This window comes from Pelodiscus sinensis, chromosome 29, assembly GCF_049634645.1.
Source record: "Pelodiscus sinensis isolate JC-2024 chromosome 29, ASM4963464v1, whole genome shotgun sequence".
Taxonomy (NCBI): Eukaryota; Metazoa; Chordata; order Testudines; family Trionychidae; genus Pelodiscus; species Pelodiscus sinensis.
Window position 1 is genome coordinate 13657741 of NC_134739.1, and position 18190 is coordinate 13675930.

Below are 18190 nucleotides of genomic sequence, written 5' to 3' on the forward strand. Positions count from 1 at the left end.
GCCCGGTGATTGGTTGGGGTTGGGGGTGGGGCGGAGGAGAAGGGCAGACGCGGAAGCGAGCGGCTGCGCGGGAGGCCAAGAGCTGGGCATGCAGGTGGGAGCGGCCCCGCCCCCCCGGAGAGAGCCCCTCCCCCACCAGGGAACCCCCCCGGAGAGAGCCCCCCCCAGGGAGCCCCCCCGGAGAGAGCCCCTCCCCCACCAGGGACCCTCCCCCCGGAGAGAGCCCCTCCCCCCCAGGGAGCCCCCCCGGAGAGAGCCCCGCCCCCACCAGGGAACACCTCCCCCCGGAGAGAGCCCCTCCCCCCCAGGAAGCCCCCCCCCGGAGAGAGCACCGCCCCCCCAGGCAACTCTCCCCCACCCCCGCAATGAGCCCCGCCCTCAAGAGGGCAGCGCCCTCCCCAGGAGAGAGCCCTTCCTCCTCCCCCCCACCAAGTCAGCGACTGCCCCCCCGCCCGAGAGAGTTGCCCCCCCCCCCCGGGAGAGCCCTTCCCTTTCCCTCCATGCCAGGGCAGTTCCCCCGGAAAGAGCCCCCCCCCCACTCGCACCAGGGAAGCCCCCTCCAAGTGCTCCCTGGCTACGCAGGCCCCCCCAGGCAGATCCCACCCAGTTGCCCCCCAGCCTGAGCAGTTGCCCCTTGGCCAGGGCAGCCCCCCAGCAGGATCCTCCTTGCCCTGCCGAGGCTGCTGCAGGGTTCTGTGGTGAGGGGGCTCAGCAGAGCGCGAGGGCCCCCAGTGCTGGCCAGGGAGCCCCGGCCATCCCTCTCCCTCTGCTTCTTCCTCTTCCCTCCTGCCGCCGCTTTTCCTCATCCTCTGCAGCAGCCCAGCACGTAGCCCCAGGTTGGGCCCCACCAGGCCCTAGCGCCGTATGAATAGTGAGGTATAGGTTCATTGTGCCCCGACTCCCCCAAGAAACCCCAGCCCCATGGCACTAGCGTGGCGCCCTGCTACCTGCTGTTTTTGTGCCACTGGCAGGACGTTTGATTCTACATGGGGCACGTTGATTATTCTATATTTTGTGTTAGTGCCTAGCAGGTGCTGTACAAATACAATGGAAAGCCAGCCCCTATCCCCCAGTGGCTGGCAGTCTAAGTCACAAGCTACCAACCAATCCTGGATTCTTTGCCTGGGCTGTTCTTGCTGCAGTGGGATGTGCTAATTTATTAAAGTTGTTTCTTTTTAAAAAAAGTGAAATAGGAGAGTAAATTGGATACGGGTCCAAAATCCAGCCCCCGCTCAACATCCTCCCACTGTTCCCAGGAGGAGCCTGAATGAAACCCAGGGCGGCAATCTCTCGGGAGCAGCCCTAGAAGATGCCCCATTGTTCTCAGGAGATGTTGGAGTTGAACAAGCTACCTTTCTCTGAGGCCTGACTTCAGGGGGCTGATACCGGGCTTCCTTTTCCATGATCCATTGGAAGGGGAGTCTCCGGTAGCGTGTCTGCTTGGCTTCCATTATAGAACAGATAGATGGAAGCGTGTCGGACCCCCAGTCCTTGTGGCAGGGAGTTCCGCAGTCTAGGTCTAATGACCGTGTGAGTTCCATCTCCCTGCTGCCTGGTCAACTGGTTTCAGAGTTCTGGTGGGAATCTCCCTCATCCGCCCACTGCTTTTGGTCTGCAAACACATTTGCAAATTTATAAGATAATCAAAGTATAGGTCGATTAGCTCTCCCCTCTCCTCCCCCGTAGTTCCAAAATATTTAAAAAGGCAGGCAACTCACAAAGGGAAGCACCAAACAGATGCCCGGAAGTTCTGACCCCACCCTCTGTCAGTCCCCACAACCAAGCAGTACAGTGTGGAGCCAGGAGGATCCGTCTGGCCAGCTGGGTTCTACTCGCGGCTGATTCCCTGTGCCATCTGGCCACACACGTCTGTTCCTCGTGTAAAACAAGGAGGCTACGTCTACACTGGCATGATTTTCCGAAAATGCTTTTAACGGAAAAGTTTTCCGTTAAAAGCATTTTTTCGGAAAAGCACGTCTAGATTGGCAGGATGCGTTTCCGCAAAAGCACTTTTTGCGGAAAAGTGTCCATGGCCAATCTAGACGCGGTTTTCTGCAAAAAAGCTCCGATCGCCATTTTTGTGATCGGGGCTTTTTTGCGGAAAACAGTCCTGTGCTGTTTACACTGGCCCTCTTGCGCAAATGATTTGTGCGAGGGCTTTTGCCCGAACGGGAGCAGCACAGTATTTCCACAAGAACATTGACGATCTTACATGAGATCGTCAGTGTTCTTGCGGAAATTCAAGCGGCCAGTGTAGACAGCTCACAAGTTTTTCCGCAAAATCAGATGATTTTGCGGAAAAACTTGCCAGTCTAGACACAGCCGGAGGGTGATGCGCTGTCGGAGGGTGGCCTTGTGGGGCAGTTTGGCTCAACTCTGCTGCACCAGGTTTGGGGGTGCACGGGCAGAGTCGCTAGTCGAGGGCAGAGCGACGCAACTGGCTGCTGCACCTGGTGGGCGGTTTCCCCCGCCATGGCGCATTTTGTCAGGCGGCTCTCCTGGGGAGCGGTGGCTGCCACGCAGTCCTGTTGGCATTCGCTGTCCATCACGGGGATTCTCCCCAGACCTCCTCCGCCTGTCCAGGAAATAGAGCGTCCGGGTGTGGATCAGCACCACCACAGGCATGACCTTTGCCTTCCATTGGGACGAGGAGCCCAAGCAAGTGGAGCATTGTTTGCGAAGAGCAGAGGGCTCCAGAAAGAGGCTGCTTGGGTGTGGACCGGGTGTCCTGGGAGATGGCAGATGCTGGGGTGTGGGAGGGCTGGTGTGTTGGACAGGGAGGGTCACCGGCCAGGCTCTGGCTTTACCTGTGTTATCAGGGTTTCTTCATCCACCCGCTTCTCCCTGATTCTTGCAATGTGTGTCACTTCCCCAGGACTATCAGAATTTGCCGATTGACATCCAGACAAGCAAGCTGCTAGGTAGGGTGCTAACTGCTGCCCTCGCCTTCCTGCCTGGTGGTGCATGCCTGTGTGCTCTGAGGGGTACGAGCTGGGGGGGGTGCCCACTGTGTGCTCTGAGAGGGGTACGAGCTGGGGGGGGTGCCCGCTGTGTGCTCTGAGAGGGGTACGAGCTGGGGGGGTGCCCGCTGTGTGCTCTGAGAGGGGTACGAGCTGGGGGGGGTGCCCGCTGTGTGCTCTGAGAGGGGTACGAGCTGGGGGGGGTGCCCGCTGTGTGCTCACAAGTTGCCTTCAGATTTCCACAGGACTCGGGCCCAAGGAGAGTTTTTTGTCATTTCTCCTGCTGGGGTGAAACTGGGAGAAGTATTAGCCACGTTGCCCCCATCAGCACCGACCTTGTGGGGATTGGGGGTCGGCCAATGGTGGGGCTGGCTTGCCCCTCCTGGCGATTGGCCTACTCCCTTAGCCCCCCAAACAGGCGGGTGAGGATCCCCTGGCCTGCCAACGTGTCTCCTCCCTGCTCGGGGGAAGGAGGGGCTGAGAGAACTTTGTTCATTCTTAGTCGCTCTGCTGAGAGGGCCAGCAAGGGGGGGAGGGGGTTGACCTGCAGCCCAGGGGGCTACTGAACAGAGGTGACACTAGCGTCCAGTCACTCCCCATGTGGGGCGCATTGGCACCTGCTGCCTAGGGGGGAGGGGCGCCCGTTCCTGGGGTGCCCCCCAGCAGTGCCGTCCAGCTGGCTGCCTGCGCTCTCGCCTGGGCCCCGAGGTGTTCGCGTCCGTGTGTCCCCACTGCAGACTGGCTGGTGGACAGACGACACTGCACCCTGAAATGGCAGAGCCAGGTGCTGACGATCCGCGAGAAGATCAGCGCAGCCATTCAGGACATGCCGGAGAGCGAGGAGATCGAGCGGCTGCTCGCGGGATCCTGTGAGTGGGGGGAATCCGGGGGGGGGGGGTGTCCCGGATGCAGGCATGGGTCTGAAGCGGGGGCGGTGGGTCCCAGTCGTGCAGGGGGGTTGCCAGGGAGGGTGACGACGCCCGCGGGGCCTGGCCAGTCACTTGGCTTCCTGTTGCTCCGCTGCGTTGGCAGCTGTGAGGGTTGTAACAGGAGGGTCGTGGGCGTGTCCATCCCGGGGCTGAAGCCCCTTGTGTGCCCCCCTCCCTGCCCCCCGTCGCCTCTCACGTGCCCTAGGCCCATCGCACCAGGCTTCCAGTGCCAGGGGAAGCCAGCCCCGGGCTTTGGCTGTCACCGACAGGAGACAGAAACCCAGTGGCATGGCCCCCTGCCCTCTTACTGCCCGGGGCCCGTCCCAAGGGCTGGAGCCGTGCCTGGCGAGCCTGGGATCCTTGGGCCCCCGCCTCATCCCCCTGTCGTGTCCCCTCTGCTGCCCTGGCTGCCGTCCCAGCTCTCGCTGTCTGATTCCAGACATTCACTATTTTCACTGCCTGAGGATTGTGGAAATTCTTAAAGGGACCGAGGCCTCCAGTAAAAACATCTTTGGTCGCTACTCTTCCCAGCGCATGAAGGTGAGCAGCCCCCGGGCCCGTACCACCTTCAGGGTGGGCTGGGACTGGATGTCAGAGGGACGCGTGGAGCCGTTGGTATCTAGGCTTCCATTCTAGCCTGTGCCAACAGAAGCTCTCTTTCTCCGATGCCTGGACAGCAGCCCCTTATGTTAGCAGAGTAATAACAATCCCTAGTGCTTTCCAGCACTAGGTCAACACCATCACCTCCATTTTACAGATGGGGAAACCGAGGCACGGAGCGGGCAAGTGACTTGCCCAAGGTCTCCCAGCAGCTCTGTGGCAGAGCCAAGACCGGAACCCAGGTCTCTTGAGCCTCAGTCGGGTGCTGTGGGCTGCTAAGCCGCGCTGCCGGGTGGATGCTGTCGGTTCAGTGCCCGTGTTAGAGGGGCCCACCCCCTGTGCGGAGCGGCCACGGAACGACTGGGCCTGAGGGAAGCTCGTGTGGCCGTTCCCTCATTGGCTCCCGCGTGCGGTCGCGTGTCCTGCCCCTGCTTGTCCTTGGCTCCCGCGCTGCCCGGGCGGAGGCTCGGGGCTTCTCCGGCTGCACTTGGCATCCTCCGGCTTTTGCTCCCCTTCCAGGACTGGCAGGAGATCGTGGCCCTGTATGAGAAGGAAAACACCTACCTAGGTAAGACAGCCGCACCTCTGTGCCGGGACCTCTGCTTTCGGGAACGGCCTGCTGGGGACGGTGGCGGCGCGGCGCAAGGTCACCCGTGCCCCCGTGGGCAGGCGCTGCGCCTCTCCTGGGCCAGGTCCCCGCGTCCCTCAGCCCCAGCATCAATGGGCCTTTCCCCCAGAGCCATGTGGGGCCAGGGCGGGGCCGGGCAGCGGGGGCGTGAACCCTGCACCCCTTTCCGCAGAGGCGCCTTTGCTCTCCCGGCCCTGCCGTCAGCCCTGCCCGTAAACATGCTCAGAGTGGGGCTGGGCGAGGGGGCGACCCCCCTGTGGCCGGGGCCTCGCTGGCAGACGGCCACTGGCTCGGCTCGGGGGCCGCAGGTCGGTACCGGGCGCCGCTCAACGTGCCTCCGGGTCTGCCCCCAGTGGAGCTCGCCAGCCTGCTGGTGCGCAACGTGAGCTACGAGATCCCCTCGCTGAAGAAGCAGATCAGCAAGTGCCGGCAGCTGCAGCAGGAGTGCGGGCGGCGGGAGGAGGAGTGTCAGCTGGGGGCCGCCACGCTGCGCGAGCGCTTCTACGCCTCCTGCAAGCAGCACGGCATCACCGTGAGTCCCGCCCGGCCGGGCCCGCTCCGAGAGCGCTGGGCTGGCCTGGCGCTCACCGCGTGCCCCCCACCCCCAGGCGCTCGCCGCGTGCCCCCCACCCCCAGGCGCTCGCCGCGTGCCCCCCACCCCCTCCGGCGCTCGCCGCGTGCCCCCCACCCCCTCCGGCGCTCGCCGCGTGCCCCCCATCCCCCAGGCGCTCGCCGCGTGCCCCCCACCCCCGAGGCGCTCGCCGCGTGCCCCCCACCTCCCCCGGCGCTCGCCGCGTGCCCCCCACCCCCTCCGGCGCTCGCCGCGTGCCCCCCACCCCCTGGCGCTCGCCACGTGCCCCCCACCCCCCAGGCGCTCGCCGCGTGCCCCCCACCCCCTCCGGCGCTCGCCGCGTGCCCCCCACCTCCTGGCGCACGCCACGTGCCCCCCACCCCCCAGGCGCTCGCCGCGTGCCCCCCACCCCCCGGCGCTCGCCGCGTGCCCCCCACCCCCCAGGCACTCGCCGCGTGCCCCCCACCTCCCAGGCGCTCGCCACGTACCCCCCACCGCCTCCAGCACTCGCCGCGTGCCCCCCCGGCACTCGCCACGTACCTCCCACCCCACATGGCACCCCACCACCCGCTCTCCAGCCCACACGTTGTCCCCCCACCCGCCTGGCACTCAGAACATAAGACCATAAGAACGGCCGGACTGGGTCAGACCAAAGGTCCATCTAGCCCAGTGTCCTGTCTGCCGACAGTGGCCAGCACCAGGTGCCCCAGAGGGGGTGGACCGAAGACAATGATCAAGCGATTTGTCTCCTGCCATCCCTCTCCAGCCTCTGACAAACAGAGGCCAGGGACACCGTTTCTATCCCCTGGCTAATAGCCTTTTATGGACCTAACCTCCAGGAAATTATCTAGCTTCTCTTTAAACTCTGTTCTAGTCCTAGCCTTCCCAGCCTCCTCTGGCAAGGAGTTCCACAGGTTGACTCCACGCTGTGTGAAGAAGAACTGAGTAACACCGCCCCCCTGGCATTCACCGCATGTCTCCTTCCCCCACCCCACATGGCGCCCCCCCACCCACACGGTGCCCCCCACCTGGCGCTCGCTGCGTGCCCCCCAGCGGGCTGTGTGCCCTGCCCGGCATCGGGCCGATCTCCTGGTGCCGTCCTGGGCAGGGTGCCCCTTACAGCTCCAGCTGCTGAACTCACTGCCCAGCTCCCTCTGCCTCTCCCGTTCGCTTGGATCCCCGGGGCTTCCTGTGCCCCCGCGGCACGGCAGCGCCCTCAGCCCTGCCCAGGCCTTGCCCCGGGGCCCCGAATAGCCCTGCTCACCCGCCTCCTACCAATGGCCGCTCCCCAGGACCCTGCCCGTTTCCCTGGCTCCAGTGTTGGGGCCCCCCCATTCCTGGGCCGGCTCCTTGCCCCGGGCTGCCAGGTTTGTGCCTGGGGAGTGTCACGAGTTGCCTGCAGATCTGTTGGGCTCCAGTTCCTCGGCCTCCCGCCCCGCGCTTCAGTGCCACGTGCTCACGGACCGACCCCGCCGCTCGCGCGTGGCTGCTCCGCCCTGGGAACCCCCCTCCGGCCCCGCAGGCCCGCTTGTCTCCCCGCCACCGGGACTGACGCTGCCCCGCCCCGCCCGGCTCTCGCTCTGCAGGGGGATAACGTGCGCCGGGAGCTGCTGGCCTTGGTGCAGGACCTGCCGGCGGTGCTGGAGGAGATCGGGGCCGGCGCCCGGGGGCTGGTGGAAGCCATCGAGCTGTACCAGGCCTGCGTGCAGTTCGTGTGCGAGAGGTAACCGAGGCCGGACCCTCCCCCACCTCTCTGCCGGGAGCCGCCCTGGGCGTCGGTACCCAGATGTGGGACAACATGGGGGGTTGCGGGGCAGCCCCCGGTCCGGGCCTGTCCGGGGGCAGGAAGGCCAGGTGGGCAGAGCCGAGTGCGGGGGGATGCTGGATGCTGGGGTTTCTTTCTGCCCCTCCCTCCGGTAAGTGGTTTCTGGAGATCTGACCCCCCCCCCCCCCGGCCGTGGTTTCACACCCACCTTTGCCGCTCGGCTCCCAGCTGAGACCCTCCCCCGGGAATTTTCCGGTTGTGGCTTCTTTTCCTGGCTGGCATGACGTAAATGCCCCCTCCCCGGAGAGAGCGCAGGGGCGAGCTGCCTGATTTACTGTCGGCAGCCTAGAGGCTCCCCAGGCCTGCCCGGCCCGGCCCCTGGGCTCCGGGTCCCCCTTCCTGTGCCGGCCAGGGAAAGGGGGCGTTACCGCCGTGCCTCAGAGTCGAGATGGCCCGGCCAGGCCTATGCAGACACCCCCCTTCCCTGTAGCCACGGGGCTCTCAGGGCGACGTGCGTCGGCACAGCTGGCCGGAGCAGAGCCGGGCAAGGCAGAAGGGGTCATCAGTGTGGGAAGTGGGGTGCAGGGGGTGTTGCAGCACCTGGCCTCTTGCGTCTGGGGGCCAGCCTGCAGCCAGCGCCACCAGCCCCAGATCCCAGTCTCCGGGCGGCCCTCTGGGGGCTCCGCTGGCTCTCCTCCTCCTCCCCCGTCCCCGCCGGCTCTGCTGTTGCTTGGGGTCCCTCCGCCGGGCCGGGGGCTTGCAGCCACCTCTAGCTGTGGCGAGGTTGCCCCTGGACGGGCCAGTCTTTGCAGCGGTGGCGTCTGGTCCGCCCCAGCCTGTGGAGCACAGCCCAGAACCCCCCCTCCTCCCAGCAGCCCCCCCGCCACTCCCAGCAGGGGTCCCAGTGCCCGGCTGCCCTGACGCTGCCCCCGTGCGTTCCAGTGCCACGGAGCAGGTGGTGCCCTTGCTGCGGCACGTGCAGGAGCGCGGGAACACGACCGTCTACGAGTGGAGGCGGGGGGTGGCGCCCGGCCGGGTGGAGCGCCCCCGGGCCGAGGAGCAGCAGGACGAGGAGGGGGTAGGTGCCGGCCGGCGGCCATTGCGTCCAAGAGAATCCGGCCCCGGGGGTTGCTAGGCCGCTGGGCCCAGGCCCACGTTACTCCCAGAGACCGCGTGACCCAGGCCCTCTGCCCTGCATGCTGCTCGCTGCACCGCGGTTTGCTTTTGTGCCCTTCGCCAGAATGTTTCCTCCTCCTTGTGCTGGAGGCTGCGCCGGGCGCTGGCGCCACCCCAGAGGTGGCTGCATTTCATCGGTGGGGGAAGGAATCCCTAGCCCGGTGGGGTCCGTCAGGGCCGGGTTCCCCTCCCAGCTCCGCCTGGCCGTGCCGGGGTGCCCGGAGAACTGGCTGCTCCTCCGGGATTTGCTGTGCTTTGCGGGGCGTCTGAGAGGGGGGCGCTGGCCTCCCAGGCCCCAGAGCAGGTGGGGGGAGCGCCCGGGGTGCAGAGGTGTCTCCGCGGGACGAGATCGGCTCAGCCTGGTGCTGCCAGCGAGCGGGGGCACCAGGACTGGCCGTCCCGGGCTCCGGGCTTTCAGCCTAGGGCCAGTTACAGCTGCTGTCTCTGGGGGCGTCCTGCTCTTCTCCTTGCAGATCGACTGGGGGGATTTTGGGGGGGAGGCTGCTCCTGCCCCCGTGGCGATGGCTTACGGCGAGGACGGCGCTCAGGCCGAGGAGGTGGACTGGGGGATCTCGCTGGAGCCTGACCCGCAGGTGTGTGTGTGCTGGGCCCAGCAGGGCTGCGCGGTGCGGGCTGGAGCCGGTCTAGCTGGCACTCTGGGGAAGGTGCGGCCTCTACAGGCAGTGTGGCCTAGTGGCTAGTGCATTGGACTGGGACTCAGACCTGGGCTCTATTCCCAGCACTGCCACTGGCCTGCTGAGCGATCTCAGGCAAGCCAGTTCCCTCCCAAGCCTCAGTTGTCCCACCTGTAAAATGGGGGTAAGCCTTCGTCACGTGCTTTGCGACCAGCTGATGGGAAGTGCCAGCTCTGGGCGGCTCCCCTCCCGGCACAGCGGGGCAGAGCGCCCGTTCTCCCTAGGGGCTGCGTTTGCCTCCCTGCAGGGCCCTGGCGGGATCGACTGGGGAGACGGGAGTGGCGGGGACCCGGTGCAGATCACGGTGCTGGAGGCTGGCGTCCAGGGTAAGGCCCTCGCGCTGGGCGGGGCGGGGGACGTCCTTGGGGGCCGTGGAGGTGGGATTGTAACCCCCCCCCCCCGCATGCCTCTGAGAGTCGAGGCAGCGGAGCTCTCCCTGGGGGGGCGGGAGTCAGGCCCCGGGCACGCGGGTGGCGTTAGCCCCTGAATGGAAACCAGGCAGCCACGAGAGGGCGCCAGGGACGCATGTCCCCCTTCGGGCCGGGGGCTCCCGCTGGCTTGGCAGGGGGGCCCAGCTGCCCCCCTGGACACGTGCCGGGCACGTCTGGGCGTCTGCTGTGGCGAGGGGCCGTGTGTGGACGCCCCCCCCTTCCCGCCCAAGCTCCCCCCGGCTGCTCAGTTAGGTGCCCCTCCCCCGTGTGCTTCTCTGCTCAGTCCCAGATGGCGTCGCCCGCGGGCCTGATGCCCTGACACTCCTGGAGAGCCCGGAGACCCGGAGCCAGTTCATTGACGAACTGATGGAGGTAACCCGGCGCCGGGCTTAGCACCCTCGGAGGAATTAATGGGGGCGGGATGTTCTGTGCCTGGGGAAACTGAGTCACGGGGCGGCACAAGGCACACTGCCTCAATGGCTGCGCCAGGACGAGAGCCTGGAGTCCCAGCCCCCCTTGTGACAGAGCCCCCGAGCTGGGCCCAGAAGCCAGCGATCCGCCTCCCGGTTGTCTGGCCCCCTGCCCCCGAGGGCTTGCTGGGGACTGGGGTGAACCCCAAAGCCCAGCAGGGCGTCAGCTCACAGCAGCCCTCTGGGAGCCGGTCGTCGGGGCAGCCCCGGTCGGCCCCTGATCCTCACTGGGCCCTGCCGGGACCTCGCGGCCTTCGTGCCAGCGCGGCGGAAGCAGGAGCGCCCCATTGAGGGCAGGCGGGACGTGGGCTCCCTCGCCCGGGGCAGCCCCCCGGCACAGCTGGGGGGAGCGGCAGGGTGCAAGCCTGGCCTTCATGACACAAGGGCAGCCCCCTTCGGTCCCTGGCTGGACGCCCCCCGAGGGCCTTGTTCCCTGGGGGCGCCGAAGGATTCCCGGCCTCAGCCCCTCCCGGCCTGCAGGAGCCCTGTGAGCTCCATGGGGCAGAGGGGCCCCGGGCTCCGTGTCCGGCGGGGTCCCTCCTCCGCTCACTCGGCCCCTCCTCCCTCCCCAGCTGGAGACCTTCCTGTGCCAGCGCCTGGTGGAAATGAGCGAGGAGGCCGACGTGGTGTCCGTGAGCCAGTTCCAGCTGGCGCCGCCCATCCTGCAGGGCCAGACCCCGGCTAAGGTGGCTGCCCTGGGCTCGGCCGTCCGGGAGCTGATCGCCCAGCTGACCAACCTGCGGATGCAGCACCTCTTCCTGATCCTGGCCTCCCCCAGGTGCGTGGGGGCCCAGGCTGCTCTGTGGGGGGGCCTGGCGGAGTGAAGGGGGCCCAGGCTGTTCTGTGGGGGGCCTGGCGGGGTGAAGGGGGCCCAGGCTGTTCTGTGGGGGGGCCTGGCGGGGTGAATGGGGCCCAGGCTGTTCTGTGGGGGGGCCTGGCGGAGTGAAGGGGGCCCAGGCTGTTCTGTGGGGGGGCCTGGCAGGGTGAAGGGGGCCCAGGCTGCTCTGTGGGGGGGCCTGGCAGGGTGAAGGGGGCCCAGGCTGTTCTGTGGGGGGCCTGGCGGAGTGAAGGGGGCCCAGGCTGTTCTGTGGGGGGCCTGGCAGGGTGAAGGGGGCCCAGGCTGTTCTGTGGGGGGCCTGGCAGGGTGAAGGGGGCCCAGGCTGTTCTGTGGGGGGGCCTGGCGGGGTGAAGGGGGCCCAGGCTGCTCTGTGGGGGGCCTGGCGGGGTGAAGGGGGCCCAGGCTGTTCTGTGGGGGGGCCTGGCGGGGTGAAGGGGGCCCAGGCTGTTCTGTGGGGGGGCCTGGCGGGGTGAAGGGGGCCCAGGCTGTTCTGTGGGGGGGCCTGGCGGGGTGAAGGGGGCCCAGGCTGTTCTGTGGGGGGGCCTGGCGGGGTGAAGGGGGCCCAGGCTGTTCTGTGGGGGGGCCTGGCGGGGTGAAGGGGGCCCAGGCTGTTCTGTGGGGGGCCTGGCGGGGTGAAGGGGGCCCAGGCCGCAGGGAGCTGACGGTGCCCGGGCCCTGGGGCAGGTACGTGGACCGCGTGAGCGAGCTGCTCCGGCAGAAGCTGAAGCAGGCGGAGCTGCTGGGGCTGAAGAAGGAGCTGACGGCCCAGAGGAGGCAGGAGGCCCTGCGGGAACAGGCCGCCCTGGAGCCCAAACTCGACCTGCTGGTGCAGAAAACCAAGGAGCTGCAGGAACTGGTAAGAAACGGGAAAGGCCCACGGCCCCCCCCGCCCACAACCCCCCCCAGGGGCGCGGGACAACCGCCTGATCCCACCCGCTCCCCGGGCCACGGGAACCCCCCCCACGGCCCCCCCCGCCCACAACCCCCCCCAGGGGCGCGGGACAACCGCCTGATCCCACCCGCTCCCCGGGCCACGGGAACCCCCCCCACGGCCCCCCCCGCCCACAACCCCCCCCAGGGGCGCGGGACAACCGCCTGATCCCACCCGCTCCCCGGGCCACGGGAACCCCCCCCACGGCCCCCCCCCCGCCCACAACCCCCCCCAGGGGCGCGGGACAACCGCCTGATCCCACCCGCTCCCCGGGCCACGGGAACCCCCCCCACGGCCCCCCCCCGCCCACAACCCCCCCCAGGGGCGCGGGACAACCGCCTGATCCCACCCGCTCCCCGGGCCACGGGAACCCCACCCACGGCCCCCCCCGCCCACAACCCCCCCCAGGGGCGCGGGACAACCGCCTGATCCCACCCGCTCCCCGGGCCACGGGAACCCCACCCACGGCCCCCCCCCCGCCCACAACCTCTCCCAGGGCCACGGGGCCCCTGCCAGATCCTACCCCCCCCCAGGGCCACGGGGCCCCTGCCAGATCCTACCCCCCCCCGGGCCACGGGGCCCCTGTCAGATCCTACCCCCCCCCGGGCCACGGGGCCCCTGTCAGATCCTACCCCCCCCCAGGGCCACGGGGCCCCTGTCAGATCCTACCCCCCCCGGGCCATGGGGCCCCTGCCAGATCCTACCCCCCCCCCCGGGCCACGGGGCCCCTGTCAGATCCTACCCCCCCCCCGGGCCACGGGGCCCCTGTCAGATCCTACCCCCCCCCCCCCCCGGGCCATGGGGCCCCTGCCAGATCCTACCCCCCCCCCGGGCCACGGGGCCCCTGTCAGATCCTACCCCCCCCCGGGCCACGGGGCCCCTGTCAGATCCTACCCCCCCCGGGCCATGGGGCCCCTGCCAGATCCTACCCCCCCCCCCGGGCCACGGGGCCCCTGTCAGATCCTACCCCCCCCGGGCCATGGGGCCCCTGTCAGATCCTACCCCCCCCCCGGGCCACGGGGCCCCTGTCAGACCCTACCCGCACCGCCCCCCCTGGGTTGTGGGGCTGGATGCTGCGCACACAGCACCTTTCTTTCTGACCTAGCTCCAGGCCCTAGTTCCATTTCCCGCCTGCGAGACTCCGGTTTCCTTGTCCCGAGCGTTTCCTCCCCCTCCCTGACCCTGTGGCCTCCCTTCCAGATCGAAGCGGACATTTCCAGGCGGTACAGCGGGCGCCCCGTCAATCTGATGGGCACCGCCCTTTGAGCCCTGCGCTGCCGCCCGAGCCAGGCTCTCCCGGAGGGGCAGGACGAGGCGGCTTCCCCCGGGCTCCGGGAGCCGGGACTTGCTGGTTCGTTGCCAGGAGCCGCTGTGTACGGCTCTGCGCCGCCGGGACGGGCTTGTTCAATAAACCGGGCGGGAGCTGCCGCTCCCCTCCACCCACCCTGCTTGTGAAGTGCCCTGATTCCTTGGGCCTGGCCTGGGATGCAGGGCACCCCTCCCCCCAGCACCCGCTCAGAGACCCCGCCCCTGTGTGTCTGACCAGGGCACTGGCCCCGCCCCCTGCCCGGGCAGAGACCCCGCCCCTGTGTGTCTGGCTAGGACACTGGCCCCACCCCCTGCCCAGGCAGAGACCCCACCCCTGTGTGTCTGGCTAGGACACTGGCCCCGCCCCCTGCCCAGGCAGAGACCCCACCCCTGTGTGTCTGACCAGGGCACTGGCCCCGCCCCCTGCCCAGGCAGAGACCACGCCCCTGTGTGTCTGACCAGGGCACTGGCCCCGCCCCCTGCCCAGGCAGAGACCCCACCCCTGTGTGTCTGACCAGGGCACTGGCCCCGCCCCCTGCCCAGGCAGAGACCACGCCCCTGTGTGTCTGGCTAGGACACTGGCCCCGCCCCCTGCCCAGGCAGAGACCCCACCCCTGTGTGTCTGACCAGGGCACTGGCCCCGCCCCCTGCCCAGGCAGAGACCACGCCCCTGTGTGTCTGACCAGGGCACTGGCCCCGCCCCCTGCCCAGGCAGAGACCCCGCCCCTGTGTGTCTGACCAGGGCACTGGCCCCGCCCCGTGCCTGGGGCAGGCCCCCTGTGCATCACAGAGACCCTGCCCCACTGTGAGCAGGAAGATTGTCCCTGGGGGGACCTGGGAGCTCATGTCCCTTCCCCACAGCCGCTCCCAGCCCAGCGATTGGCCCAGGGCAGGCGAGCCCCCAGCTGGCCCCTTTCCATCAATCCACTGCCAAGTGCTTCCCTGGCTCCCTGCAGCAGCGGGGCGGCTCCTCGCCCGGCCCCGGTGCCCCGCTGGGCCCTGGCACACCAGGCTGGCAGTGCTCCCCCCGGCCTGCTGCTCCTGGGGGGCCGTCGCCGCCGGGCGGCTTGGGGGCGGGGTGGGGGGCGATTCAGGTTTAATTTCATAGCAGAGCAGTTGATTCATGGCGCGTTGTCGCCGGCGGTGACTCCCGTAATGACTTTCCATCAACATGAAAAGTGGAGTGACACCGCTCATTATTCCTGCTGCTTGTTATCTCAGTCGCGGGGAGGGCGGCCCCTCCCCGCCGCCTTTCAGCCGGCCCGGACAGTGAGTGATGGCCCCTATTAATCACCGACCCCGTGGGCTCGGGCGGACACGCGCGCGGCGGGAGAAGCGGGGAGAGATAAGGCTCCGCAGCCGCTCCGATCAATTAACGTCAAGCGGCGTCAGCCCGCCCAGCCCCTCGGCCTCGCCGGGACGGGGGGGTCCAAGCCTCGGCAGCCCCCAGTCGGGGAAGCCCCCCTGAGCCCCAGCTGGGGCAGGACGGCCCGGAACCCCCTCACGGCGCTTCGGGGGTGCAGGGTGCCCCCGGGGGCCGTGTATTGTGCACACGCTCCCCCTGCTGCAGCGCCGACCCCGGCCCCCCTCATCCGCCGTGGGCCCGCAGGCCAGCTGGAGTTTCCAAAGAACTTTCCTTTCCTCCTCCTGTACCGTCCCGCTCTGTTCCCAGTGCGCCCTCCTGGGGCCTGGGGCCCCCTGGCCGGTGGCCGCGCCCCAGAGCTGGACAGCCGGGCGTGCCCTGGTGTGGACGGGCTGGGCGAAGGAGTGCAGCCCACAGAGCCAGCTGGGGGGCGAGGAGGGGGGGGGTTCAGGAAGAGACAGGCGCAGGAGGGGCGCCGTGCCAGGAGCAGCGTGGGAGTCAGGGCTGGGCCGGTTCGTGCCTGTGGGTTGTGGGGCACGGGGCAAAGCCGAGCCAGCGGGGAGGGAGGGGCACGGCAGCCTGTAGCCAAGGAGGATCCGGGGGGGGGGCAGACCCACGGCCGCTGCGGGCCTCCCTGGGCCGCAGTACGCGGTGCTGGTGAGCTGGGGTGGCCTGGCGGGGGCCGCTGGAGCGCACCTGCTGCCGCTGCCCGGGGCCAGGCCTGGAGCCAGGGGCTTGGTGGGCAGGGCCCTGGTGAGCGACGGGGACCGAATTCGGACGCGGTTCCGGGAGCGTTCCTGCTGGCGAGTTTGGAAGCCCTTTGCCTGAGCCCGGGGCAGCTGGCTCCCCCGGTCGCGCTGCAGCCCTGCAGAGACGGTCCCAGCAGCGTGTGGCAGGGGCCAAGTGCCCCCCAGCCGCAGGGCCCTGCCCCACCGGGCCGAGAGCGCCCACCAGGGGGCGTCCTGGCGCACGGGGTGCTGAGCAAAGTGGAGACAGGCCCTGCCCCGGACAGCACCTCGGTCACGGGGTCTCCAGCTTCCCCCTCCCATGCCCCTCGCCAGGGCGACACGGGGCCCTCAGCCTGGCCCGTTGCTTTGGGCACCTCCAGGGGGACCGGGAAGCCCCCTCCCCCTTCGGCCCCTCAGTGCCCATCCCCCCTGTCCTGGGCCCGCAGATGGAAGCGGCTTCCTCTGGGGAGCTCGTGTTCTACTGGGTGAATCTAGAGCTGGAGCCCTGGATCCCCCCGCAGGGGCAACCCCCCCGCCTGAGCTACCCTGCCCTGGGGGGGTCACCTGCTCAGCCAGGAACGGGTCGGAGAATATCCCCCCTCCTCAGAACCAGCTCTGGGTCTGGTTTGACCCACGGCCTAGACCCAGGAAACATCCGCCTGCAGCAGCTTCCCCAGCCGCCTTGTCCTACCCCCCCCCCCCCTCAGCCATTTCCCGGTCAGGCCCCTTCCCCAGCGAGATCAGGCTCCGTCCTCAGGGGGGCTCGGGGGAGTCCTCTTGCCAGCCTGCTCCCCTCTTCCGCTCGTACCCCGGGGACCTGCTCTGTGGCTGGCTGCTCCCGCGGGGTCCCGGCCATGCATCCCTCCTTCCGTGGGTCCAAACACCCCCCTTCCTCGTGCTCCCCACTGGGGCCGGCTGCTGCTCCAGGGGTCCCTTGTGAGAGAACCCCCCGCACTGAGCCCACAGGGCACTTTGGGGGGGCAGCTACTCTCTCGCCAGGTCCCCCAGCCTGGGATCTCCTATCCCCCCATCCCACTGGCCTACCGCAGCCTGGCAGGCGGCCCCCCCCGTGCGCTGGGCCAGGCCCACTGAGCTTCTCTGCCCACCTCTGCCCGGCCCCCGTTGCGACCCCGGAAGGCTGGACCGTCGCAACGTCCCCTCCAATGTGCCGGACCGGCCCCCCGCGCCGCCTCCCCCAGCAGCCCCCGCGCCGCGGCCCATTTGTCACCCGCTGCCGCGGGCTGCGCTTGGCTGTGTCTGAAAGGACGAGGCGCCGCGGCAGGGGAAGGTGACGGTGAATAAAGGGGCTATGCAAATTGCTGCTTAATCTGCAGAGAAACACCCAGGCGTGGGGGAGACTCTCATTACTCCTCCTAACGGTGATTAACGGACGAATTAAACGGCGCCCTTAACTCCTGCCTGGCCGGAGGCGCGAAGGCCCCAACCCCCCGCCTGGCGCCAGGCGAGCGAGATGGCCAGGAACGGGGAGGGGTGCTCTGGGGGGCGGAGGGAAGCGACCTGGGAGGGAGGGAGACAGAGGGGCCCCCTCCAGGCGGGGAAGAGGGGGTCGGGGGTTCCCAGCTGCTCCCTGGCATTCCCCAGGGTCTCGCTGCTCTGACCCCGGGCCCACGCTCACCTCTACCGCCCGCCGGGGCAGAGTCTGGCACTAGCCTGCCCCTTTCGCCCACCCCTGGGGGTGCAGGCAGATTTGCTCTTGCTCCCGCTGCAGTAATGGGGGCAGAGGCGTATCCCAGCCCCAGGAGGCTCTGGCGCGCGAGGGGCTGCGCCTGCCCTGAAGAGACAAGCCGGGAGCATCGTTTGGCTGCTGGCAAGTAAAGTGGGGAAACTGAGGCACGGAGGGGGGGCGGTGTGGTGACCCTGCCGAGGCCACCTGGCAGCTGGGCGCGCCGGTCTCTTCCGTGGCGCGGTCTGCCATCGGGGGCCGGGCAGCGGCTCTCTGGGCGTGCCCCATGGCGAGGGTCTGGGCCCGGGAGGTCCATGAGACGGGCAGGCAGCAGGCATGTAGCAGCTGGAGCAAGAGGGGCTGCACCGCCCAGCCCTGGGCGACCATGGGGGGGGCCGCGCTGACAGGCCCCAGCGCCAAGCAAGATGGAGGGGGGGCGCTTGCCCACCGAGCTGAGGGCCCGGGGCTTTTCCAGGGGTGCCCCCAGGAGCCTGTGGCGGGTGCCAGGGGCCGAGGGATGGGGGGGCGGCCGCGGGAGCGTCCCATCCGTCCTAGGGTCACGTTTGTCTTTGGGGGGGTCACAAGGCAGGGCTGACGGCTCAGCGCAGGCCCCCCCCTCGCCCGGGTCCGCTGTGAAGTGCCCCCTGCAAGCCCTCGGCAGCAGCCACTGGGCCGGGCGTGAGCCCCCCGCGCAGGGGGGGATGGGTGCCCTCCGAACCGCAGCCAGGGCCTGGCCCCACGTGGGTAAAGGCAACGGGCCGGCCCAGTGCACCTCTGCCACTGCGGTACCAGGCCCCAAGCCGCCCCGGTGCCTCCCCCACCCCGCTGCGGTACCAGGCCCCGAGCCGCCCCGGTGCCTCCCCCACCCCGCTGCGGTACCAGACCCCGAGCCGCCCCGGTGCCTCCCCCACCCCGCTGCGGTACCAGGCCCCGAGCCGCCCCGGTGCCTCCCCCACCCCGCTGCGGTACCAGGCCCCGAGCCGCCCCGGTGCCTCCCCCACCCCGCTGCGGAACCAGGCCCCGAGCCGCCCCGGTGCCTCCCCCACCCCGCTGCGGTACCAGGCCCCGAGCCGCCCCGGTGCCTCCCCCACCCCGCTGCGGTACCAGGCCCCG

General features: G+C 69.2%; 1 protein-coding gene across 2 annotated transcripts; it reads left to right on the forward strand.

Annotated features, from left to right (window-relative positions):
• Window positions 1-13442, forward strand: CDK5RAP3 (CDK5 regulatory subunit associated protein 3). 2 transcript variants are annotated; one of them, XM_075911688.1, is made up of 14 exons: window positions 1-94; window positions 2876-2921; window positions 3698-3829; window positions 4329-4429; window positions 5009-5057; window positions 5471-5649; window positions 7275-7411; window positions 8396-8531; window positions 9103-9222; window positions 9572-9650; window positions 10039-10127; window positions 10798-11003; window positions 11748-11919; window positions 13195-13442. In XM_075911688.1, the coding sequence occupies exons 1-14, from the start codon at window positions 89-91 to the stop codon at window positions 13258-13260; spliced, it is 1518 nt and encodes a 505-aa protein (XP_075767803.1). In that variant the 5' UTR covers window positions 1-88; the 3' UTR covers window positions 13261-13442. The 2 variants fall into 2 exon arrangements, with proteins under 2 accessions (XP_075767803.1, XP_075767804.1); XM_075911689.1 differs by lacking the exon at window positions 2876-2921 and having other exon boundaries at window positions 71-94.
• The last annotated feature ends 4748 nt before the right edge of the window (window positions 13443-18190 follow it).

Excerpts from the sequence above, each read along its gene's own strand:
- CDK5RAP3 (XM_075911688.1), top strand. Across the intron at positions 10,128-10,797 it reads TCATTGACGAACTGATGGAG|CTGGAGACCTTCCTGTGCCA; the intron begins GTAACCCGGCGC and ends CTCCCTCCCCAG. Across the intron at positions 11,004-11,747 it reads CTGATCCTGGCCTCCCCCAG|GTACGTGGACCGCGTGAGCG; the intron begins GTGCGTGGGGGC and ends GCCCTGGGGCAG.